We start from the raw sequence: 22118 nt of genomic DNA on the forward strand, positions 1-22118 counted from the left end.
ATTTAAGAATGATGGAGGCCACTGTGTTCTTGGCGACCTTCAATGCTGCAAAAAAAATAATAAATTGGCACCCTTCCCCAGATCGGTGCCTCGACATAAACCTGTCTCGGGGGCTCTTGGGACAATTCCTTCGACCTCATGGCTTGGTTTTTGCTCTGACATGCACTATCAACTGTGGGACCTTATATAGACAGGTGTGTGCCTTTTCATTTGATTGGTCATGATTTGTATTTACCACAGGTGGACTCCAATCAAGTTGTAGAAACTTCAAGGAAAATGAGTGGAAACAGGATGAAGCTTAGCTCAATTTAGAGTCTCATAGCAAAGAGTCTGAATACTCATGTTAATAAGGTAATTTTTTAATGATACATTAGCTAAAAATTTCTAAAAACCTGTTTTTGCTTTGTCATTATGGGGTATTGTGTGTAGACTGATGAGTAAAAAACGATTTAATCAATTTTAGAATAAGGCTGTAACGTAACAACATGTGGAAAAAGCCAAGGGGTGTGAAAACTTTCCGAATGCACTGTAAAACAGTCAGAATGGAGAGAGATCCATGTAAATCACTTAGAATGTTTGTATTGCCACCCTAGCCTCATGCACTACTCAATTTTCAAATTTAGAATTTGTATTATTCAAAAACAAAACACTGTCAAATACTGTCAAAAATTATAAAAATACAGTGATAGAGGTCCTTGACCTTGACTGGATGATGTTCTAACGTTGCTGTAACCAACTCACCTCACCCTCTTTGCTGTTGTGGATGATGTTCTAACGTTGCTGTAACCAACTCACCCTCTTTGCTGTTGTGGATGATGTTCTAACGTTGCTGTAACCAACTCACCCTCTTTGCTGTTGTGGATTATGTTCTAACGTTGCTGTAACCAACTCACCCTCTTTGCTGTTGTGGATGATGTTCTAACGTTGCTGTAACCAACTCACCCTCTTTGCTGTTGTGGATGATGTTCTAACGTTGCTGTAACCAACTCACCCTCAATGCTGTTGTGGATGATGTTCTAACGTTGCTGTAACCAACTCACCCTCTTTGCTGTTGTGGATGATGTTCTAATGTTGCTGTAACCAACTCACCCTCTTTGCTGTTGTGGATGATGTTCTTGCAGAGCAGGTCGTTGTGACAGAGCACCACAGGAGAGCCCAGCTTGGACAAGTGCTCCTTCATCCACACCATCTCCTGCTCCAACACCGCCTGGCTGGGCACCTCCTGCTGGATCCTAGAGAGAGGGGTGGTGGGGGGAGTCCACATTTTCAGACTAACATCAGTGACTCCGTTTCCTCCCTGTGACTGTTGTCGAGGACACCATGTTCATTGTTAAATAAAAACAACAGTAAGTTGGCCCTATTTAGAGTGACTGAAATACCTTTGCCAAGTTTTCACCAAAGTGTATACAGTGTTGTTGGACCAACAGAACATGGGACTTTGTAGAATGAACAAAAACAGACACACACTAGTCTCTCTCAAAAGGGTAGAGTTTCAAATCAGACAGGGAGTGCAGCCAACTAATACAATTGTAGCCAGAGGTGTATACATCTCAATTTTGCACATCAGCACCATTCTCTCACTCCTTGCGGGATGTCTTACATGAATGAGCTTGCTGCTGAGGAGAGAGAGAGAGCAAGAGAGGAGCGTTGAGCTACTGTTGATTGTGAAGATGGAGGCCTTTTCACGGACGTAAAATTAAAGTTAAGAGTATGCCTATCGTGAAAAGTCTAGAAGGGGAATCTCCCCCGTATGGACAAGTTTCAATATTGTAGTGAACTAAGATAACAAGAATGTTGGCGCAGCAAAATGCAAGCTAGTGTGCAACTCGCTATTCAGGTACAGTAGGATGCAATTTCTTTACTTTATAAAATGTTTTCAGAGTAATAATAATGCTAAAACAAATTATAACTATCATTGTAGGCGTTCATTGTTATAACTAATTATAACTATCATTGTATTAATCTAAACCAGTTCTTTAAATATGCTAAATGTGTTTTTCCCATTCTGTTTAAACATTTATTGGCTAAATTAAGTTTGACCTGTCTTTTTGATTGTGTGCTCTGTATTCAGATTAAGATCGGTATATAAGTAAGCCGGTTGTAAAATAAATATAATTAGCCTATTGCTGTCATTTTTTGGGTACATTAAGCACTAGCCCTTTTAGTAATTGCTGCAATATAGCCTGTTCAATATTGTGAAGGTTTAAACCAGTTCGTTCGCAAGTGTTTTGTTTCATTTTGTTGAGCCATTTTCTTTGGCCAAATTAAAGTTCCAACTGTAATGTGTTTGCCGCAATACAATATCCTGCTCGTATTTTCCCTATAAACAATGGCTTGATTTACTTGAACTATTACCCTGATTTACTTTTACCCTAATTTACTTTTGCTTGATTTACTTTTGATATTACCCTGGCTATAAGCCTATTATGTTGCAGGCGTATGATATGAAGGCAGTGTACAGTTGACTCCGACAGTTGAACTTGAGGTAGAATGTTCTTGGCATACCAGTGTCACTCCTATAATCTAACATTATAAAAAAATATTTTTATAGAAAACTAACATATTAGCCCCCTTCCGTACGCCTATATCGCGATCTCTCTTTCTGGGGCTGATCCTAAGCTTAAATATACACACACACATTTTTTGGAATCAATATCATGAATGCAATGCCCTGATGCATTTAGTGCGCAAATCTCCAACAGCTGAACCGTGAGGTGGACAATTATTGTTTTAGGAAAGTAAAAAACAAAAACGCTATAAACGTTCTGCATATGCTACACATCGAAACACAAGAAAAGTGTTTTTGTAATTTGTTATAAGCTGTTTTAAAGGACAGGTAAATGTGGCCCATTTGGCAAATATCCCTAGTTTATTGATGGCGCTGGCTGCGTGGGTGGACACCCTAATGGGTAACGCACACAATCCATATGGATGACCGGTACATTTCTCAAATGTCCGATAAATTCAAATCTTCCCGGTCACTTTTCCGGCGCCATTGTTTCCTATCATAAACCTTGGTGTGTATGTGTGTACTGTATGTGTGTTTGCGTGAGAGTAAGAGAGAGTAAGGTCATTTGTGTGTACTGTATTCACCCTGAGAGTGCCCAGAGGAGCAGTGCTGAGAGGAAAGGGATCATTCCAAGGGTGATTGTCTCGGCCAATCGAGCGACCACTCTCCTGTGGTAATGGGCTTAAAGGGCTAATCCAGAGTTAGCCTGAAGAGGCAGAGTAGAAAGGAAGGGGGAGGACTGACCGACTCCCACTGTGTTAACTCTCTATTCCGGGATTCCCACTTCTAACTTTCTTCCATTAGTAGTACAGCAATAGTTACTACTATTGGGAATATTCCCTATGACTAGTAACCAACCACCAAATGATACTACTGCTGCTTCTCCCTATAGCATATCCCCACTGAGGACCATTTGCACCCAGGCCACTGCTCTCTTACTGAGCTCCCAGTTTCCAAGAGTTTCACCCAGCTCTCTCCTCCCTGCCTGCCCAGGATCTCTGTTGTTGGCTGGGTATAGGAGCAAGTTGCGCAACCAGCGCCCACCCTCAAGAAGGCAGAAGCCTTCTCTTCTCTGGGCACAGTTGTTGAGTCTACGTTTGTGTGAGTGTGACTAGGACTGTGTGTACAGTGGAGGCAGGATAGCTGAATGACACAGTGTGCTACATTACCCAGGCATTCTAGGCAGGCTGATAAACTGTAAGTGGTATGCAAACATCTGATATCCCAATGCATGCCTCTGGCTCCCTAATCCACATCTACCCTGCACTGTAGTTATGATCACACTTATATAAGAGCCTGTATAGAGGACTTAATAACCATGGGAATAAAGCGTAATCCTCCCAGATGACTGAGTATGTATGAACAATAAACCAGGTTATGAAAAGACCCTTCTGAGTAAGAGGGGTCAAAGTGTGTCTGAGCCAGTGTCAGTCTAGTTTCTTTAGCTTCTGTGTTTTCAGGTTACCTGTTGTGGTGTGTGTGTGTCTCGTTTCAGGGTCCTCTTACCTGGTGTTGGAGGCTTGGTCGGTGAACTCTGTAGCGACCAGAGAGAAATATTTCCTCATCTTAATCCACAGATTGGGTTTGGGGATGCAGCCGTTGTGTGCATGGATCGCATGGATATGAGCCATCTCCCTGGATATCAGTCTAAGGAGGAAGATACACATTATTAGACACTATATTACACACTACTTAATACAGTATACCAGTACTCACCTTTCATGCAAACATGTTTGTTCTGATGAATGAAATAAAATACAATGTGCTCATCCAAAATTACTCATATCCACTACAAACCGTTGGGTCCTGGATCCTTCTCTGATAATGTATTAACTTGACTGCTTGACCTCTAATTCTAGTTCCATGGTGATAACAGGGTTTAGGACCGTCTTGAGACTCAGTCTCTCTGGACTCATCAGTAGTCTACTATGGTATACATTCGTGGCCAAAGGTTTTGAGAATGACACAAATATACATTTTCACAAAGTCTGCTGCCTCAGTTTCTATGATGACAATTTGCATATACTCCAGAATGTTATGAAGAGTGATCAGATGAATTTCAATTAATTGCAAAGTCCCTCTTTGCCATGCAAATTAACCGAATCCCCAAAAAACATTTCCACTGCATTTCAGCCCTGCCACAAACGGACCAGCTGACATCATGTCAGTGATTTTCTCGTTAACACAGGTGTGAGTGTTGACGAGGACAAGGGTGGAGATCACTCCGTCATGCTGATTGAGTTTGAATAACAGACTGGAAGCTTCAAAAGGAGGGTGGTGCTTGGAGTCATTGTTCTTCCTCTGTCAACCATGGTTACCTGTAAGGAAACATGTGCAGTCATCATTGCTTTGCACAAAAAGGGCTTCACAGGCAAGGATATTGCTGCCAGTAAGATTGCACCTAAATCAACCATTTATCGGATCATCAAGAACTTCAAGGAGAGCGGTTCAATTGTTGTGAAGAAGGCTTCAGGGCGCCCAAGAAAGGCCAGCAAGCGCCAGGACCGTCTCCTAAAGTTGATTCAGCTGCAGGATCGGGGCACCACCAGTACAGAGCTTGCTCAGGAATGGCAGCAGGCAGGTGTGAGTGCATCTGCACGCACAGTGAGGCAAAGAATTTGAGGATGGCCTGGTGTCAAGAAGGGCAGCAAAGAAGCCACTTATCTTCAGGGAAAACCTCAGGGACAGACTGATATTCTGCAAAAGGTACAGGGTTTGGACTGCTGAGGACTGGGGTAAAGTCATTTTCTCTGATGAATCCCCTTTCCGATTGTTTGGGGCATCCGTAAAAAAGCTTGTCCGGAGAAGACAAGGTCAGCGCTACCATCAGTCCTGTGTCATGCCAACAGTAAAGCATCCTGAGACCATTCATGTGTGGCGTTGCTTCTAAGCCAAGGGAGTGGGCTCACTCACAATTTTGCCTAAGAACACAGCCATGAATAAAGAATGGTATCAACACATCCTCCGAGAGCAACTTCTCCCAACCATCCAGGAACAGTTTGGTGACGAACAATGCCTTTTCCAGCATGATGGAGCACCTTGTCATAAGGCAAAAGTGATAGCAAAGTGGCTCGGGGAACAAAACATTGATATTTTGGGTCCATGGCCAGGAAACTCCCCAGGCCTCTATCCAATTGAGAACTTGTGGTCAATCCTCAAGAGGCGGGTGGACAAACAAAACCCCACAAATTATGACAAACTCCAAGCATTGATTATGCAAGAATGGGCTGCCATCAGTCAGGATGTGGCCCAGAAGTTAATTGACAGCATGCCAGGGTGGATTGCAAAGGTCTTGAAAAAGAAGGGACTACACTGCAAATATTGACTCTTTGCATCAACTTCATGTAATTGTCAATAAAAGCCGTTGACACTTATGAAATGCTTGAAATTATACTTCAGTATTCCATAGTCACATCTGACAAAAATATCTAAAGACACTGAAGCAGCAACCTTTGTGGAAATTCATATGTGTCATTCTCAAAACTTTTGGCCACGACTGTAGACACTTACACAGATCTGGCTGTAGTATACTTATCAAAGGCTAGCTTGCTACATTTTGTTGGCTCAGCACTGTCTGCTGGTAGAACAGAGGAGCACTGCACCATGTGCTGCCGTGTTCAGTCTGCTGTAAACAAAGTCCTGACCGTAACATCTCACTCAAACTAACCCATAAACCCAGCAGAACAGTTAGTGTGACCATGGATGAAAAACATGTATCACACTAACTCAAGGTTAGAGCATTGAAGATGCTCTCCTATACTGGTTTCCTGGAAAGAGCTGGAGAGAGAAAGGACCTGAATGAGCAGTACACAGTGGTGTGTACTATACACTCCTGCAGGAGTTTGAGGGTGTTGAAATTGAGGGTGTACAAATCAAAGCCTGCCTTACCTGCAGGCTAGACAGATATCAGGATCAGCTTGAAGAGGGTTTTCGAATAACATTGTCCCTCATCCGTTTAACAGGCACCTCCACACCTCACCTATACCATCACACCTGAGTAGGGAGGGGTCCCTGTTGGACTGCACCATGTTCTCACCTGAGTATGGTTGGATCCCTGACGTCCTGTGTTCCGAGGGCGTCCCCCTGCATGAACTCGTAGCAAAGGCCATTCTGGAAGGTGCAGTAGAGCCGCGGCGCGCAGCCGTTAGCATGCAGCACCTAGGAACACACAAATTATTAGACACAGGTGGCCTAAGACAGACCAGGAAATAGCCTAAACATGGGTCCATGCACAGGGAGTTGAACTTGGCTACCAGTGTAGATGCACTTCCTGAAGAATCTGGTGTTTGATTTACATAGATGTCCTCTAGTGAAGCACCTGAAAGCTCTGAAGTGTCAAGTGTGTGAACTGTGAAGGGTGTGTGTTAGAGAACGTGTGTACGCACCTGGAAGCTCTTGAGCTCGTTGTCTCGGTCGACAATCAGCTCCGTCTTGTTCCCATACACACGTACCAGAACCACGTCTTCTGGACTCGCCTCCACATAACAACCAACCAGCTTATTAGTGGTCCCATCAGTGAAGAGCTGAGAGAGGAAGAAGGGGAGAGACAGAGTTTAATACAGAATAAAAAACATTTAAAAAGAAAAATCACCAGTGAAGGTCTGGAAAGAGGGACTGGGAGGGAGAGATTCTGGGAGAATTTCAACTGGATACTCCTCATGTCCTCAAAACCCATTGGATATGAAAGGACACAAGGAGTATGCAATTGAGATTATCCCATCGTTAAATTGGGTTTACTCTAGTTTACTGTCACTAGATAATGAGGCACAAGCCTGTCCTTGTCAGGAATCATATCAGAAAGCATAGGCCTAGATGACCATGAGAAGGTTAAGTCACAACAGTGAATTCCTAAAAGAAGGTCTGACTTTCTCCTGAGCTGAGAAAGCAGAAACAGTAGGTCATGTCCATGTAAAAGGACCCATGAGCATCAATGTGAAGTTTGTCAGAGTATATCAAATTTGGTGTCAAATGAGTTAAGAGTCTATATTTTGGGGAAATGAAGGTATATGTTTTTCAACCATTTTTCATCCTAATAATAATAATAATAAAATAATAATAAGTTATTATTATTAGGAATAAGCAAAGGCTTTGATTTCTGGTTACACAGATCGCAAAGGGGTCTTAAAAACATCAACTAGAAAAAGTCTTAAAATATTAGAAATACATAAAAATACAATGTTGAAGGCCCCTGCCAAGTAATATCAAAATGTATATTTAGTTGTGCAGAAATGATTTGCCTTCTGTAAGTTTAAGAAATATTGTCTTGTGATTGTTACCAAAACCCACACAGCATTCAGATTTTATCATTTCTCTCCCTCATGAGGGAGGATTATGAAAGTTCACAGAAGTAACAAGTTAAGGTCGATCTACCAATTAGTTAGTTTATACTGATAATAATTCATACACAAAAGTATTAAGTGATTAAAAATCACACATACCAAAATTGATAACAGAAACTAGGTTCCCATTCAATTGGCAACAGATTGATGCAAATTCAAGAATCCAGACAAAGATGATATGTGCATTTTCCCACTAATGGTGTTTCCACCAAATTGACTTTTTGCAGATACATTTTTTTAAAATTGCGTGATAACCTAGTGCACACAAAATGTACTTTTCCATGTACCAAATCAAAATTCTAAAGTGCAATATGTTTCCATGGCATTTTTTTTGCAGGTATGCTTGTGAGGGTATAGTCTACATCGTGAGGTTATTATGGAGCTCAGAGATCCAGTGCAGGTAGGCTGTGAGGGTATAGTCTACATGGTGAGGTTATTATGGAGCTCACAGATACAGTGCAGGTAGGCTGTGAGGGTATAGTCTACATGAGGTTATTATGGAGCTCACAGATACAGTGCAGGTAGGTTGAGGGTATAGTCTACATGGTAGAGGTTGTTATGGAGCTCACAGATACAGTGCAGGTAGGCTGTGAGGGTATAGTCTACATGGTGAGGTTATTATGGAGCTCAGAGATCCAGTGCAGGTAGGCTGTGAGGGTATAGTCTACATGAGGTTATTATGGAGCTCACAGATACAGTGCAGGTAGGTTGAGGGTATAGTCTACATGGTGAGGTTAATATGGAGCTCAGAGATCCAGTGCAGGTAGGCTGTGAGGGTATAGTCTACATGAGGTTATTATGGAGCTCGAAGATACAGTGCAGGTAGGTTGAGGGTATAGTCTACATGGTGAGGTTGTTATGGAGCTCACAGATACAGTGCAGGTAGGCTGTGAGGGTATAGTCTACATGGTGAGGTTATTATGGAGATCACAGATACAGTGCAGGTAGGCTGTGAGGGTATAGTCTACATGATGAGGTTATTATGGAGCTCACAGATACAGTGCAGGTAGGCTGTGAGGGTATAGTCTACATGGTGAGGATATTATGGAGCTCACAGATACAGTGCAGGTAGGCTGTGAGGGTATAGTCTACATGGTGAGGTTATTATGGAGCTCACAGATACAGTGCAGGTAGGCTGCAAGGGTATAGTCTACATGGTGAGGTTATTATGGAGCTCACAGATACAGTGCAGGTAGGCTGTGAGGGTATAGTCTACATGATGAGGTTATTATGGAGCTCACAGATACAGTGCAGGTAGGCTGTGAGGGTATAGTCTACATGTTGAGGTTATTATGGAGCTCACAGATACAGTGCAGGTAGGCTGTGAGGGTATAGTCTACATGGTGAGGTTATTATGGAGCTCACAGATACAGTGCAGGTAGGCTGTGAGGGTATAGTCTACATGGTGAGGTTATTATGGAGCTCAGAGATCCAGTGCAGGTAGGCTGTGAGGGTATAGTCTACATGAGGTTATTTTTGGAGCTCACAGATACAGTGCAGGTAGGTTGAGGGTATAGTCTACATGGTAGAGGTTGTTATGGAGCTCACAGATACAGTGCAGGTAGGCTGTGAGGGTATAGTCTACATGGTGAGGTTATTATGGAGCTCAGAGATCCAGTGCAGGTAGGCTGTGAGGGTATAGTCTACATGAGGTTATTATGGAGCTCACAGATACAGTGCAGGTAGGTTGAGGGTATAGTCTACATCGTGAGGTTATTATGGAGCTCAGAGATCCAGTGCAGGTAGGCTGTGAGGGTATAGTCTACATGAGGTTATTATGGAGCTCACAGATACAGTGCAGGTAGGTTGAGGGTATAGTCTACATGGTGAGGTTAATATGGAGCTCAGAGATCCAGTGCAGGTAGGCTGTGAGGGTACAGTCTACATGAGGTTATTATGGAGCTCACAGATACAGTGCAGGTAGGTTGAGGGTATAGTCTACATGGTGAGGTTGTTATGGAGCTCACAGATACAGTGCAGGTAGGCTGTGAGGGTATAGTCTACATGGTGAGGTTATTATGGAGATCACAGATACAGTGCAGGTAGGCTGTGAGGGTATAGTCTACATGATGAGGTTATTATGGAGCTCACAGATACAGTGCAGGTAGGCTGTGAGGGTATAGTCTACATGGTGAGGATATTATGGAGCTCACAGATACAGTGCAGGTAGGCTGTGAGGGTATAGTCTACATGGTGAGGTTATTATGGAGCTCACAGATACAGTGCAGGTAGGCTGCGAGGGTATAGTCTACATGGTGAGGTTATTATGGAGCTCACAGATACAGTGCAGGTAGGCTGTGAGGGTATAGTCTACATGATGAGGTTATTATGGAGCTCACAGATACAGTGCAGGTAGGCTGTGAGGGTATAGTCTACATGGTGAGGTTATTATGGAGCTCACAGATACAGTGCAGGTAGGCTGTGAGGGTATAGTCTACATGGTGAGGTTATTATGGAGCTCACAGATACAGTGCAGGTAGGCTGTGAGGGTATAGTCTACATGGTGAGGTTATTATGGAGCTCACAGATACAGTGCAGGTAGGCTGTGAGGGTATAGTCTACATGGTGAGGTTATTATGGAGCTCACAGATACAGTGCAGGTAGGCTGTGAGGGTATAGTCTACATGGTGAGGTTATTATGGAGCTCACAGATACAGTGCAGGTAGGCTGTGAGGGTATAGTCTACATGGTGAGGTTATTATGGAGCTCACAGATACAGTGCAGGTAGGCTGTGAGGGTATAGTCTACATGGTGAGGTTATTATGGAGCTCACAGATACAGTGCAGGTAGGCTGTGAGGGTATAGTCTACATGATGAGGTTATTATGGAGAAGAGCCAGAATATTTATTTGTCAAACGTCAGTCAAGCATCGATCATCATGTCAACAGAATAAGACCCTCAAATTATTGGAAAGGAGCATCAAGATCACAGTGCACTTTCACCACCCTGTGAAGTTCATCATAACTTATTTAATTCCCAAATTTACTTCGATATGATGGTTATTATATTAATATTTCTGCATAAAGGCAAACAAGCAAATGATCTGTTGGCATTTGTAAAATTGTACCAAAACTTCCTGTTTCCATGACAGCTGTCTTGTTTTTATTTATTTTATTTATAAAGGTATGAGTTTACTTGCATAAAACCTGAGGATAGAAACCTGGTTAGTGACCGAAAAATCAGTAACAGAATGACTGCAATTCAATTGGCCACAATGGGAAATCATAGTAGTCACAAGTTTCATTACTAATACAGTATGTACAGGATACACATGGTATACACCGTCCAATGACATGCTTACTAGCAGGTTCCTTCTCGACAGTATGTGAAAGGAGTTGAGAGGCTGGACCCTCCAGGTCCATTCCAACCACTCTGCTAAAAACCGCTTCGCTCCAAATTCGCTCCATTCATTTTTTTAAAAATCCCAATTTAACAAACAACCATCTATTTTTGTGACTTCCTGGACCTACCATTTGGTTTTGAAGTATTGAAACCAAACGAGCGTGCTCCCGAGTGGCGCAAAGGTCTAAGGCACTGCGTCTCAGGGCAAAAGGCATCACTACAAATCCAGGCTGTACCACATCCGGCCGTTGGGAGTCCCATAGGGCGGCGCACAATTGGCCCAGCGTTGTCCTGGTTTGGCCGGGGTAGGCTGTCAATGTAAATAAGAATTTGTTCTTAACTGACTTGCCTAGTTAAATAAAGGTTACATAATTAAAATTATTTGAATAAACATGAAAAAGGTGAATGCACATCCTTTCAAATATGCTACATGTCATATTGAACAGCATATAAACACTAAATAGGTCAGAAGTTGACAGGGATCCTAAGAAGGAATGAAAAGGAATTATTTAGGCCATATTACTTCAAGGCTATAGCCTACAAAGAAATACGTTGTGAAGCATTTGCGAGTGCGACAATAAGCTGGTAGGGACATGAAGCTCTCAGCATTTAAACCATTTTTTTGTATTAAATCATTACAGTCTATACATTTCAAATATAGGCTGTGACTTTTTAATTAAATACAAATTAAAATGAAAAATTACTTGGAGCCTTTGAATTTATTTTTAGAATACATTTTTAGAAACAGGCGTTTGGCCAGTCTTTGTCTTCAGGCTAATGTGATGGTGTCTGGAGAGCAGGTCAGCAGTGGAGAATATCCTCTCTACACTTGCAGAGCCACTGGGAATGCTAAACACCCTTTTGGCCACTTTTGCCAGGCTGGGCAGAGATGCAGAGTTTACATTTGTTTATTTTTTATAGTTAGGCCTAATGGATTTTAGGCAAAATAACCCAATCGAAACAGAAAGCTGCTTGAAAGGATGCACATAACTCTGCAATGTTGTATTGGAGAGTCTCAGTCTGCGCCTGTATTTCGTTTTCATGTTATTGAGGACGAGAATCCACTCTCACATAGGTATGTGTTTGCAAAGGCATCAGTGTCTTAACAGCGAGATTTTCCAAGGCAGGATACTCTGAGCACAGCCCAATCCAGAAATCTGGCAGTGGCTTCTGATTAAATTCAATTTTCACAGAACCGCTTGTTGCAATTTCAATGAGGCTCTCTTGTTCAGATATTGGTAAGTGGACTGGAGGCAGGGCATGAAAGGGATAACGAATCCAGTTGTTTGGGTCATCCGTTTGGGGAAAGTACCTACGTACCTCACTCAGGTGCTTCGCAAAACCACATTTGACATTGTCGTAAACTTGAGTTCATTTGCACACAAAAATAATAATAAAATGGAAAGACCTGTGTGTTGTCCTTGTTAATGCAGACAGAGAAGAGCTCCAACTTCATAACCATAGTCTCAATTTTGTCCAGCACATTGAATATATACTGCTCAAAAAAATAAAGGGAACACTAAAATAACACATCCTAGATCTGAATGAATGAAATGTTCTTATTAAAATACTTTTTTCTTTACATAGTTGAATGTGCTGACAACAAAATCACACAAAAATGATCAATGGAAATCAAATTTATCAACCCATGGAGGTCTGGATTTGGAGTGACACTCAAAATTAAAGTGGAAAACCACACTACAGACTGATCCAACTTTGATGTAATGTCCTTAAAACAAGTCAAAATGAGGCTCAGTAGTGTGTGTGGCCTCCACGTGCCTGTATGACAACGCCTGGGCATGCTCCTGATGAGGTGGCGGATGGTCTCCTGAGGGATCTCCTCCCAGACCTGGACTAAAGCATCCGCCAACTCCTGGACAGTCTGTGGTGCAAATGGAATAGACAACAGGTGGAAATTATAGGCAATTAGCAAGACACCCCCAATAATGGAGTGGTTCTGCAGGTGGGGACCACAGACCACTTCTCAGTTCCTATGCTTCCTGGCTGATGTTTTGGTCACTTTTGAATGCTGGCGGTGCTTTCACTCTAGTGGTAGCATGAGACGGAGTCTACAACCCACACAAGTGGCTCAGGTAGTGCAGCTCATCCAGGATGGCACATCAATGCGAGCTGTGGCAAGAAGGTTTGCTGTGCCTGTCAGCGTAGTGTCCAGAGCATGGAGACGCTACCAGGAGACAGGCCAGTACATCAGGAGACGTCGAGGAGGCCGTAGGAGGGCAACAACCCAAAATGACCTCCAAAATGACCTCCAGCAGGCCACAAATGTGCATGTGTCTGCTCAAACGGTCAGAAACAGACTCCATGAGGGTGGTATGAGGGCCCGACGTCCACAGGTGGGGGTTGTGCTTACAGCCCAACACCGTGCAGGACGTTTTTCATTTGCCAGAGAACACCAAGATTGGCAAATTTGACACTGGCGCCCTGTGCTCTTCACAGATGAAAGCAGGTTCACACTGAGCACGACGTGACAGAGTCTGGAGACGCCGTGGAGAACGTTCTGCTGCCTACAACATCCTCCAGCATGACCGGTTTGGCGGTGGGTCAGTCTTGGTGTGGCATTTCTTTGCGGGGACGCACAGCCCTCCATGTGCTCGCCAGAGGTAGCCTGACTGCCATTAGGTACCGAGATGAGATCCTCAGACCCCTTGTGAGACCATATGCTGGTGCAGTTGGACATGGGTTCCTCCTAATGCAAGACAATGCTAGACCTCATGTGGCTGGAGTGTGTCAGCAGTTCCTGCAAGAGGAAGACATTGATGCTATGGACTGGCCCGCCCGTTCCCCAGACCTGAATCCAATTGAGCACATCATGTCTCGCTCCAACCACCAACAGACTGTCCAGGAGTTGGCGGATGCTTTAGTCCAGGTCTGGGAGGAGATCCCTCAGGAGACCATCCGCCACCTCATCAGGAGCATGCCCAGGCGTTGTCATACAGGCACGTGGAGGCCACACACACTACTGAGCCTCATTTTGACTTGTTTTAAGGACATTACATCAAAGTTGGATCCGTCTGTAGTGTGGTTTTCCACTTTAATTTTGAGTGTCACTCCAAATCCAGACATCCATGGGTTGATAAATTTGACTTCCATTGATAATTATTTTTGTGATTTTGTTGTCAGCACATTCAACTATGTAAAGAAAAAAGTATTTAATAAGAATATTTCATTCATTCAGATCTAGGATGTATTATTTTAGTGTTCCCTTCATTTTTTTGAGCAGTGTATATAAAACATTTAAAAAACCTAAGAAATAGGTTAAATTACCAGATTCTCACATGGCCCATTTTATTTGGCTATTGGTATTACTGGGCATATCAGCCAACAGACTACACATAGTTTGAAGAAAGCAGTTGGAGAGTCTTGCACTTTATAGAATACTTTTTAGGAGTGGGATGATTTTCAGACAGAGACAAATACAGATGATCAATATTAATTTCTAGGTAATGAAGTATACTATAGCGTAATCCGATTTAGGAAGTACATTTCCTTGGAAAGATAACTGCCCTGTGCTTCTGCGCCCGTGCATAGGCTATAGCCTACTGTATTTAATTGAGACCGCAAGCACACCTGATCACGTGGAACCCCTTGCAATTGCCCAGTAACAGTATTCTGGGTTACACTGGAGCTTAACAACTGGGCCAAAGGGCAAGGGCTTTACAGGTAGGTTACTTGTTTAACTTCTCCCAGACAAGGAAGAAGGGTCATTCCATGTCATTTCAGCAAGCCATGACACCCACCATCTCAGATTGTTCTGAAATCATTTCTGTAATTAGAAACAGAAGATAAGCATTCCAGAAACATTATTTTGTTGAAATAAAGAGAATACATTACATAGGATGAAACAATACGCAGCGCCATACTCCTTGTTAACTTTTCTTGGTGACAGGGGGCAGTATTTCCACATCTGGATGAAATGCATGCCCAAATTCAACAGCCTGCTACTCATCCCCAGAAGATAAGATCTGTATATTATTAGTAGATTTGGATAGAAAACACTCTGAAGTTTCTAAAACTGTTTGAATCATGTCTGTGAGTGTAACATAATTAATTTAGCAGGCAAAACCCCAAGGACAAACCATCCAGATTGTTGTTGTTGAGGTCACTCTTTTCAATGGGATTTCATTGGGAATCCAGATTTCTAAGGGACCTTCTTGCAGTTCCTATCGCTTCCACTGGATGTCAACAGTCTTCAGAAATTGGTTGAGGTTTTTCCTTTGTGTAATGAAGAAGTACGGCCATCTTGAACGAGGGTCACTTGAAGTGTACTGTTAGAGGAGCGTGACCAGAAAGCATGCTACAGTTTGTTTTACTCCTGTATTGAAAACAGATCATCCAGTCTTCAATTTTATCGATTATTTACATTTTAAAAAATACCTAAAGTTGTATTACAAAAGTAGTTTGAAATGTTTTGGCAAAGTTTACAGGTAACTTTTGAGATATTTTGTAGTCACGTTGCTCAAGTTGGAACCAGTGTTTTTCTGGATCAAATGCGCCAAATAAATTGACATTTTGCATATATATCTACGGTATTAAATCAAACAAAAGGACCATTTGTGATGTTTATGGGACATGTTGGAGTGCCAACAAAAGAAGCTTGTCAAAGGTAAGGCATATAACTATATTTTTATTTCTGCGGCTATCCTCAGATAATAGCATCGATTGCTTTCGCCGAAAAGCCTTTTTGAAATCTGACACGTTGGCTGGATTCACAACAAGTGTAGCTTTAATTTGCTATCTCGCATGTGTGATTTAATAAAAGTTAGATTTTTATAGTAATTTCTTTGAATTTGGCGCTCTGGATAGTGTCCCACATATATCCCAGAGAGGAAGTGATACTATATACTTGTTGTTGGGGTGGGATTGGTGTTGGGGGGTCTGTGGGTGGCTTTCTCTTTGTTAGAAAAAAGTTTGCTTCAAATCGGATGTTCGGTACTATAATTATTGAATATTATATAAATCCTAGAAATTAAAATAGCCAATTTGGGTGCAATCAATTAGCGTAATGTCTCAAAGATCTAATTATATTTCAACAAAATAATTTTGCAGGAATGCTAATCTTCTCTAACAGAACACAGAGATTGTGGGTGTGGAAATCCTCTTTCTTGTGCTTTTTGAGGTGGAATGGCCCAGCTGTTTGCATTATCAGTGACAGCCACATCATTCAATGATTACTGTTGGGGGAGAAAGTAACACATGGGAACCCATGGTCTGCATCTGTAGTCTCTAGTCAAGTGTGGCTTTCTTTTATATTTTCCTTCCCTTTACAAACAGTTCACACCATTGAGATGCACCCAATAGCTAATAACTGACCATATTTAAGTTCACTGGAATGTGGACAATCCCTGACGAGTGATTTGACAGCTAAACAGACCACAGAGAGACTAGCCTTATAGACACTGGCCCTCTCTCTGGCCACCCACCACAACATAGCTGGCATTCCTGGCATGGTTGACTAGAGAGATGGGCACACTGGCACCATGTCACGACCACACACACTGCCTTTATGAATGAATTATTTATCTCGTGACCGTCTACACATACCCAGAACACAATGCACCACTAAAACCTGTGATCATCCTGCACCAGTGTGTGTGTGGTGTGTTGCTCCACATGTCACAGGTAATAAAGCCTGTGGAGGTACACAACGGAGGTAACTACTAGCAAACATTATACTTTTAGGTGACATGTTTTGTTCTCATTCAAAGAACGTCTGCATATCTTAGTAGGCTATTACTTTATTGTGGCTAAGCTTAAAAGCTTTGGGTCAAATGAAACAAAGTTTCTAGCCATTGAGGCCATTTATCGAACATAAAAAGTGACTAAATAGCTCTTGCACGCCCACATCAGAGTAAGGCAGAAGGCCACATGGCATTAACGTGTGATAATAAGCAGCTGTAAGCTCAAATAATTGGAATGGGGTGTGACTGGCTGTTGGTGTTGGCAGCATCTGGTGTTTTCAGGGATAGAGGGCTGGATGTTTGGGACTGGACTTGACACTAGATATTTACAGTAACTGAAAGCCCCCCGCCCCTTCATGTCCAGGTGGCTCAGTCAGGTCAGTTGTGTTCCAGTAACCCCCCCCCCCCCTCCAGTTTCTCCCAGTCTCCGTATACGTTGGACTCATTCTGCCTCCCTCCGTATCTGTCTCCCTCTCCATCTGTCCTCCAGCTCTCTCTCTCTCTCTCAATTTCTCCTCTCTCTTTCTCAGAGTTGGCATGTGCCCATGCCTGGGGGGGCAGCTGTATTGGGCTGTGCTGGCACAGGGCTGTGTGGGTTAAAGGGACAAAGGCAGGCAGACAAAGCCCGTTTGGGTGGCTCCCATTGAGAAAAGCTGTGTCGGGCGGTCAACAGTGTCACGATCTCAGTTACAGGGCAAAAGGGGTGACCAGCCCAGATTAGGTTAGGCACACACACGTAAATATCCAGCGGGGACAGTCACATTCTGGCCTCAATGTACAAAACAACCCAGAATGACTGGGGAGTTAGATTTGTCAGCACTAGAAGAGGAGTGGGAAGTTACTCTCACTAGCAAGGCCCCAATGAAACCAGTGTGTCATGTATCATTAGTGTCATCATCATATCTCCATCCAGGTCACCTGTGATACAAGTCAGTATTCAACTTCATCCATGTCTGAGGACGTCAGGAGCTGACGTGGAAACCGGCCACTAGCGGCAACATTGAGTGCTGTTACCTTCAAGTAAGTTTAACTTGTGGACAGAGATGGCGGATGAGCGTAAGCATCTGCCTCTGATTCCAAAGGTCGCAAATTAAAATCCAGCAATAGAAATTTGTTTTTGATATGTTTATTTTAAGCCTAACCTTAACCGTTATGTTAACCATTTGGAGTTCATGCCTAACTTTAGCCTTAAATACTTTGAAATTTGACGTTTGGAACAACTTGTACATTTGACGTTATAAACATGGATGAACATCTAATTCTGACGTGAGACTTGGTAGCATATGTCATATATCTCACATGTCAACACATTGCCATAAAACTGCTGACATTTGGGCAGGAGACGAGCGTCACCCGATAGCAGGCCTACCTACTGCTTAGTGCCAATGAATAATGCATTTCCCCGAATGACTGACAGGAACCCTTAACATGGCAGGGTCAGAGTAATTCACACAAACAGGGTAATAAATAGGCCTAGCTAGGTCTATCAATGGACATCAATTCCAGTTTGTATGGAGATAAGAGTGAGGCGTGTTTGTGTGCCTATGCAGTTGGGGGTTTGGTGTGTCTTGTGTGAATTCAAAATTAGGTGTGTGTCTGGGGTCAGGAGTGAGGCAATTAGGATGGGGATATGAAGTGGTCATCAGACCATGGGTGACTCTCACAGGATCTTGTAATCCTCCAGACACACAGCGTTGCCACTGCCATGTCCATCTTATCTGAGTGGACAGCTTTCAAGGTGCCTGTATTTACAAGAAGCTATCAGGGCAGTGGAAAATGTAAATTAGATAGGGGCTTTGAGCAAATACATACAGCCAGGCTCTATTTCTGCTGTCTAATGTTAACGTCATCAATGCTGCCTGACACTCACGTCATTGCCAGCTGGTCACTGACAAATACAGATTACTGGACACATTTCATCCACACACACTTTCTGTAAACACAGACAAAAGGGGTTAGTTATCAATAGCTATATTTGCTGTAACGGTCTCTTTTAAATACGTCACGTCTTGAAAGAGCGAGAGACATATGACATTTATATCAATATATCTATGGAGCACTGAAGACTGACACGAAAATGTCTTATTCATTCGACCTAAGAATCCATCAGTGGTTAGTTAGTTAGTTACTACTACTCCCAGGGCGCAACCAAGCTAACGTTAGCTAGCTAACACCACTAACTTTCATCTCAGCTTGAATACCTAACTGCAAACTAAATGCAAGAGAAGCCAATGATAAAATGTATGCACAAGGCGAGGAATATATCAAGGGACTGGTCTGATAGCTATGCTAACTTTAGCTAGCTAGTCAACTAGTGATGTTGGACCATTGGCGCATCATTCAGTGGAGAATTGTCAACCTTACCTTGGTCTTGACATGGTTCATGTCCCACGCTGGCCGAAGCTGCTTTATCAGCTTCATTGCTCCATCCGTTACATTATTTTCCTCCACGAAAATCGGGAATTTTCGAATTACCGGCGACCCAACAGGCACGTGTATCTCAGTCTCCATAATGTGGTTAATTTTCCGTTTCGAATAATTAACAGATATTTCTGGAATTCGGGACATAAAAAAAATAGCTAACAGTTGTTTTATGAGCTGGTTGGTATAAACGGCTAACGTTGGTTAGCAAATGAGCTAGCTAAACCAGGGGCTTGTCGGTGTGAAAAGCAACGGCGCTGATGAAGAAGATGCAACTACCGGTGAGATCCTCTTCGGTCTTCTCAGGAGCCGGTCAGTCCACGACACGATTTCCTCCGACTTGGCACCGCCCTCGTGAAATCATCCGATGCTCGACACGCACACCGGTGGGCTCGGAGAATGACAACCAAAGATTTGTGTGACGACAGCACTCCAACCCGCGGACGGGGAGCACGCACACTTTTTAAGCCGAGTTTGTCCGAGTGGAGCCGAAGAGCACCAGAGAGTCTTCTTCAGCGCTATGGTTTCCAATCATATACAATGAGTCCTTATTAAATAACATGAGGGGCAACATTTATAACCTTGAATGAGGACCTACTTTGGATCAGAAAGCCCTCACATGTCATTGTTTTTGCACAACATTTTAGGCTTATTGAGTAGTCACAGGCACTAGACATAATTTGGTGCGGGGCGCCCCCAATTTCATCCAGTGGGTGTCAGTGTTGTAATGCAAAAACCAGGCGATTACCAGTGCAAGCAATGTTATTGCATTCAATATACAATGGGGTCTGAAATTATTGACACCCTTAATAAAGATTTAGCAAATACTGAGCTGAATTATATGCCAAAAATTGGGAATTCATATTATTTTATACTAAAGCAATTGTTTAGAGAAAGAGATTTTGTTAAAAAAAGGTAGGAGTCAAAATTATTGACACCCCTGTTTTCAATTCCTTTTAATACCTCACCTTGCGAGGATACGCGCAATGAACCTTTTTCTAAAATGTTATATGAGAACACATTGATAAAGATCTCAGAACATTCCTTCATATAGAATCCTTCCAGATCCTTGATATCCTTCATCTGCGCTTATCAACTGTCATCTTCAATTAGTTTTAAGTCCGGAGACAGAAATTGTTATCAACCCCTTTACAATCACTAAATCAATCACAGATATATACACACAATAATTATATATACTTTAAATGCCCAGTGCAATAAGAAATAGATTTTCCTGTATTTACAGTGCATTTGGAATGTATTCAGACCCCTTACTTTTTCCACAAACTTTTTTGACAATCAGATCAAAATGTCTTGATTGGTTGTGTTTATGACACATTAAATTACATAATATTTTTTAATACATTTCTTTACAGTTAAATTATATGTCTTTACTATAAATCCCATAAAAAGGGAGGTCCCGTTAAAAAGATTGTGACCGTCCAAATGTCATGGTGTAATTCACACTCTGGATGTCACTTTCAAGTGAGTTTACTGCTGTATGCTAATACCCTTATATAAAATGCTGGCCTTGAATGCAAACACTGTAATAAGACTTTTGGAATTGATTTATGATTTATTTGCACAGGGAAATGTACCAAACCGAAGCTGATGCATTTCATGCTTTGAACTTATTATATTGAACAAATCCACCTTTCATCGATTAAGTTGCAAAATATTATGGGCCCCCTAAACTGGGTTTGTGCCCCACCTTGGCCACCCAATTCAAAATGTACTGGACATGCCACTGTGTGTGTGTGTGTGTGTGTGTGTGTGTGTGTGTGTGTGTGTGTGTGTGTGTGTGTGTGTGTGTGTGTGTGTGTGTGTGTATGTGTGTGTGTGTGTCTGTGTTTGTGTGTGTGTGAGAGAGAGAGAGAGAGAGAGAGAGAGAGTGTGTATGTCAGTGGAGGCTGATGGGGGAGGACGGCTCATAATAATGGCCGGAATGGAGTAAATAGAATGGTATCAAATGTTTTTTATATGTTTGATTCCATTCATTCCAGACATTACACGCCATTTCAGCCATTATTATGAGCCATCCTCTCTTCAGCAGCCTCCACTGGTGTGTGTGTGTGCACAGGTTCCTGCACAGGTGGGGCAGCTCAAAGCTTAAATGCACCAGCGTTCCATGAATATCTGAGCCATGAGGAAATGTTTACATTCCCACATTCTCTCTCTCTCTCTCTGTCTCTCTCTCTCTCTCTCTCTCTCTCTCTCTCTCTCTCTGTCTCTCTGTCTCTCTCTCTGTCTCTCTCTCTGTCTCTCTCTCTCTCTCTCTCTCTCTCTCTCTCTCTGTCTCTCTCTCTGTCTCTCTCTCTCTCTCTGTCTCTCTCTCTCTCTCTCTCTCTCTGTCTCTCTCCCTCTCTCTGTCTCTCTCTCTGTCTCTCTCTCTCTCTCTCTCTCTCTCTGTCTCTCTCTCTCTCTCTCTCTCTCTCTCTGTCTCTCTCTGTCTCTCTCTCTCTCTCTCTCTCTCTCTCTCTCTCTCTCTCACACACACACACACACACACACACACACACACACACACACATACACACACACACACACACACAGTCACACTCACACACAATGAAGCAACTCCTCCATTCTAAACTAAACTCAGTTGTCCCTCTCCACGCCCTACCCAGTTTCTCATGTCAAAGTGCATGTTGACACACACACATTTTAAGTTTGATAGATTGTGAGTCTGAATGGGTGTGTTTGGGAAGTAGTGCATCTCTGCCTCTCGACATAAGTCTTGAATGGCTCATTTATACACATGCAATCACACTGTCAAACACTAGGTGACATACCAACGCAAAGGTTCAT

General features: G+C 42.7%; 1 protein-coding gene across 2 annotated transcripts in view; it reads right to left on the reverse strand.

Moving 5' to 3' along the window:
- The window catches only part of LOC110528043 (ethanolamine kinase 1), a 36253-nt gene extending 16501 nt beyond the window's left edge, over positions 1-19752 (reverse strand). Inside the window, exons 1-5 of one of the 2 annotated variants that reach the window (XM_036983602.1) lie at positions 19254-19752; positions 6895-7032; positions 6546-6667; positions 4016-4156; positions 1090-1232 (exon numbers count right to left, since the gene is read on the reverse strand). In XM_036983602.1, the coding sequence (XP_036839497.1) occupies positions 1090-1232; positions 4016-4156; positions 6546-6667; positions 6895-7032; positions 19254-19457 (748 nt within the window). In that variant the 5' untranslated portion in view covers positions 19458-19752. The remainder of the gene's footprint in view (positions 1-1089; positions 1233-4015; positions 4157-6545; positions 6668-6894; positions 7033-19253) is intronic. The other variant, XM_021609827.2, reaches the window with a different exon arrangement.
- Between the last annotated feature and the right edge of the window lie 2366 nt (positions 19753-22118).

Source organism: Oncorhynchus mykiss, chromosome 7 (assembly GCF_013265735.2).
Source record: "Oncorhynchus mykiss isolate Arlee chromosome 7, USDA_OmykA_1.1, whole genome shotgun sequence".
NCBI lineage: Eukaryota > Metazoa > Chordata > Actinopteri > Salmoniformes > Salmonidae > Oncorhynchus > Oncorhynchus mykiss.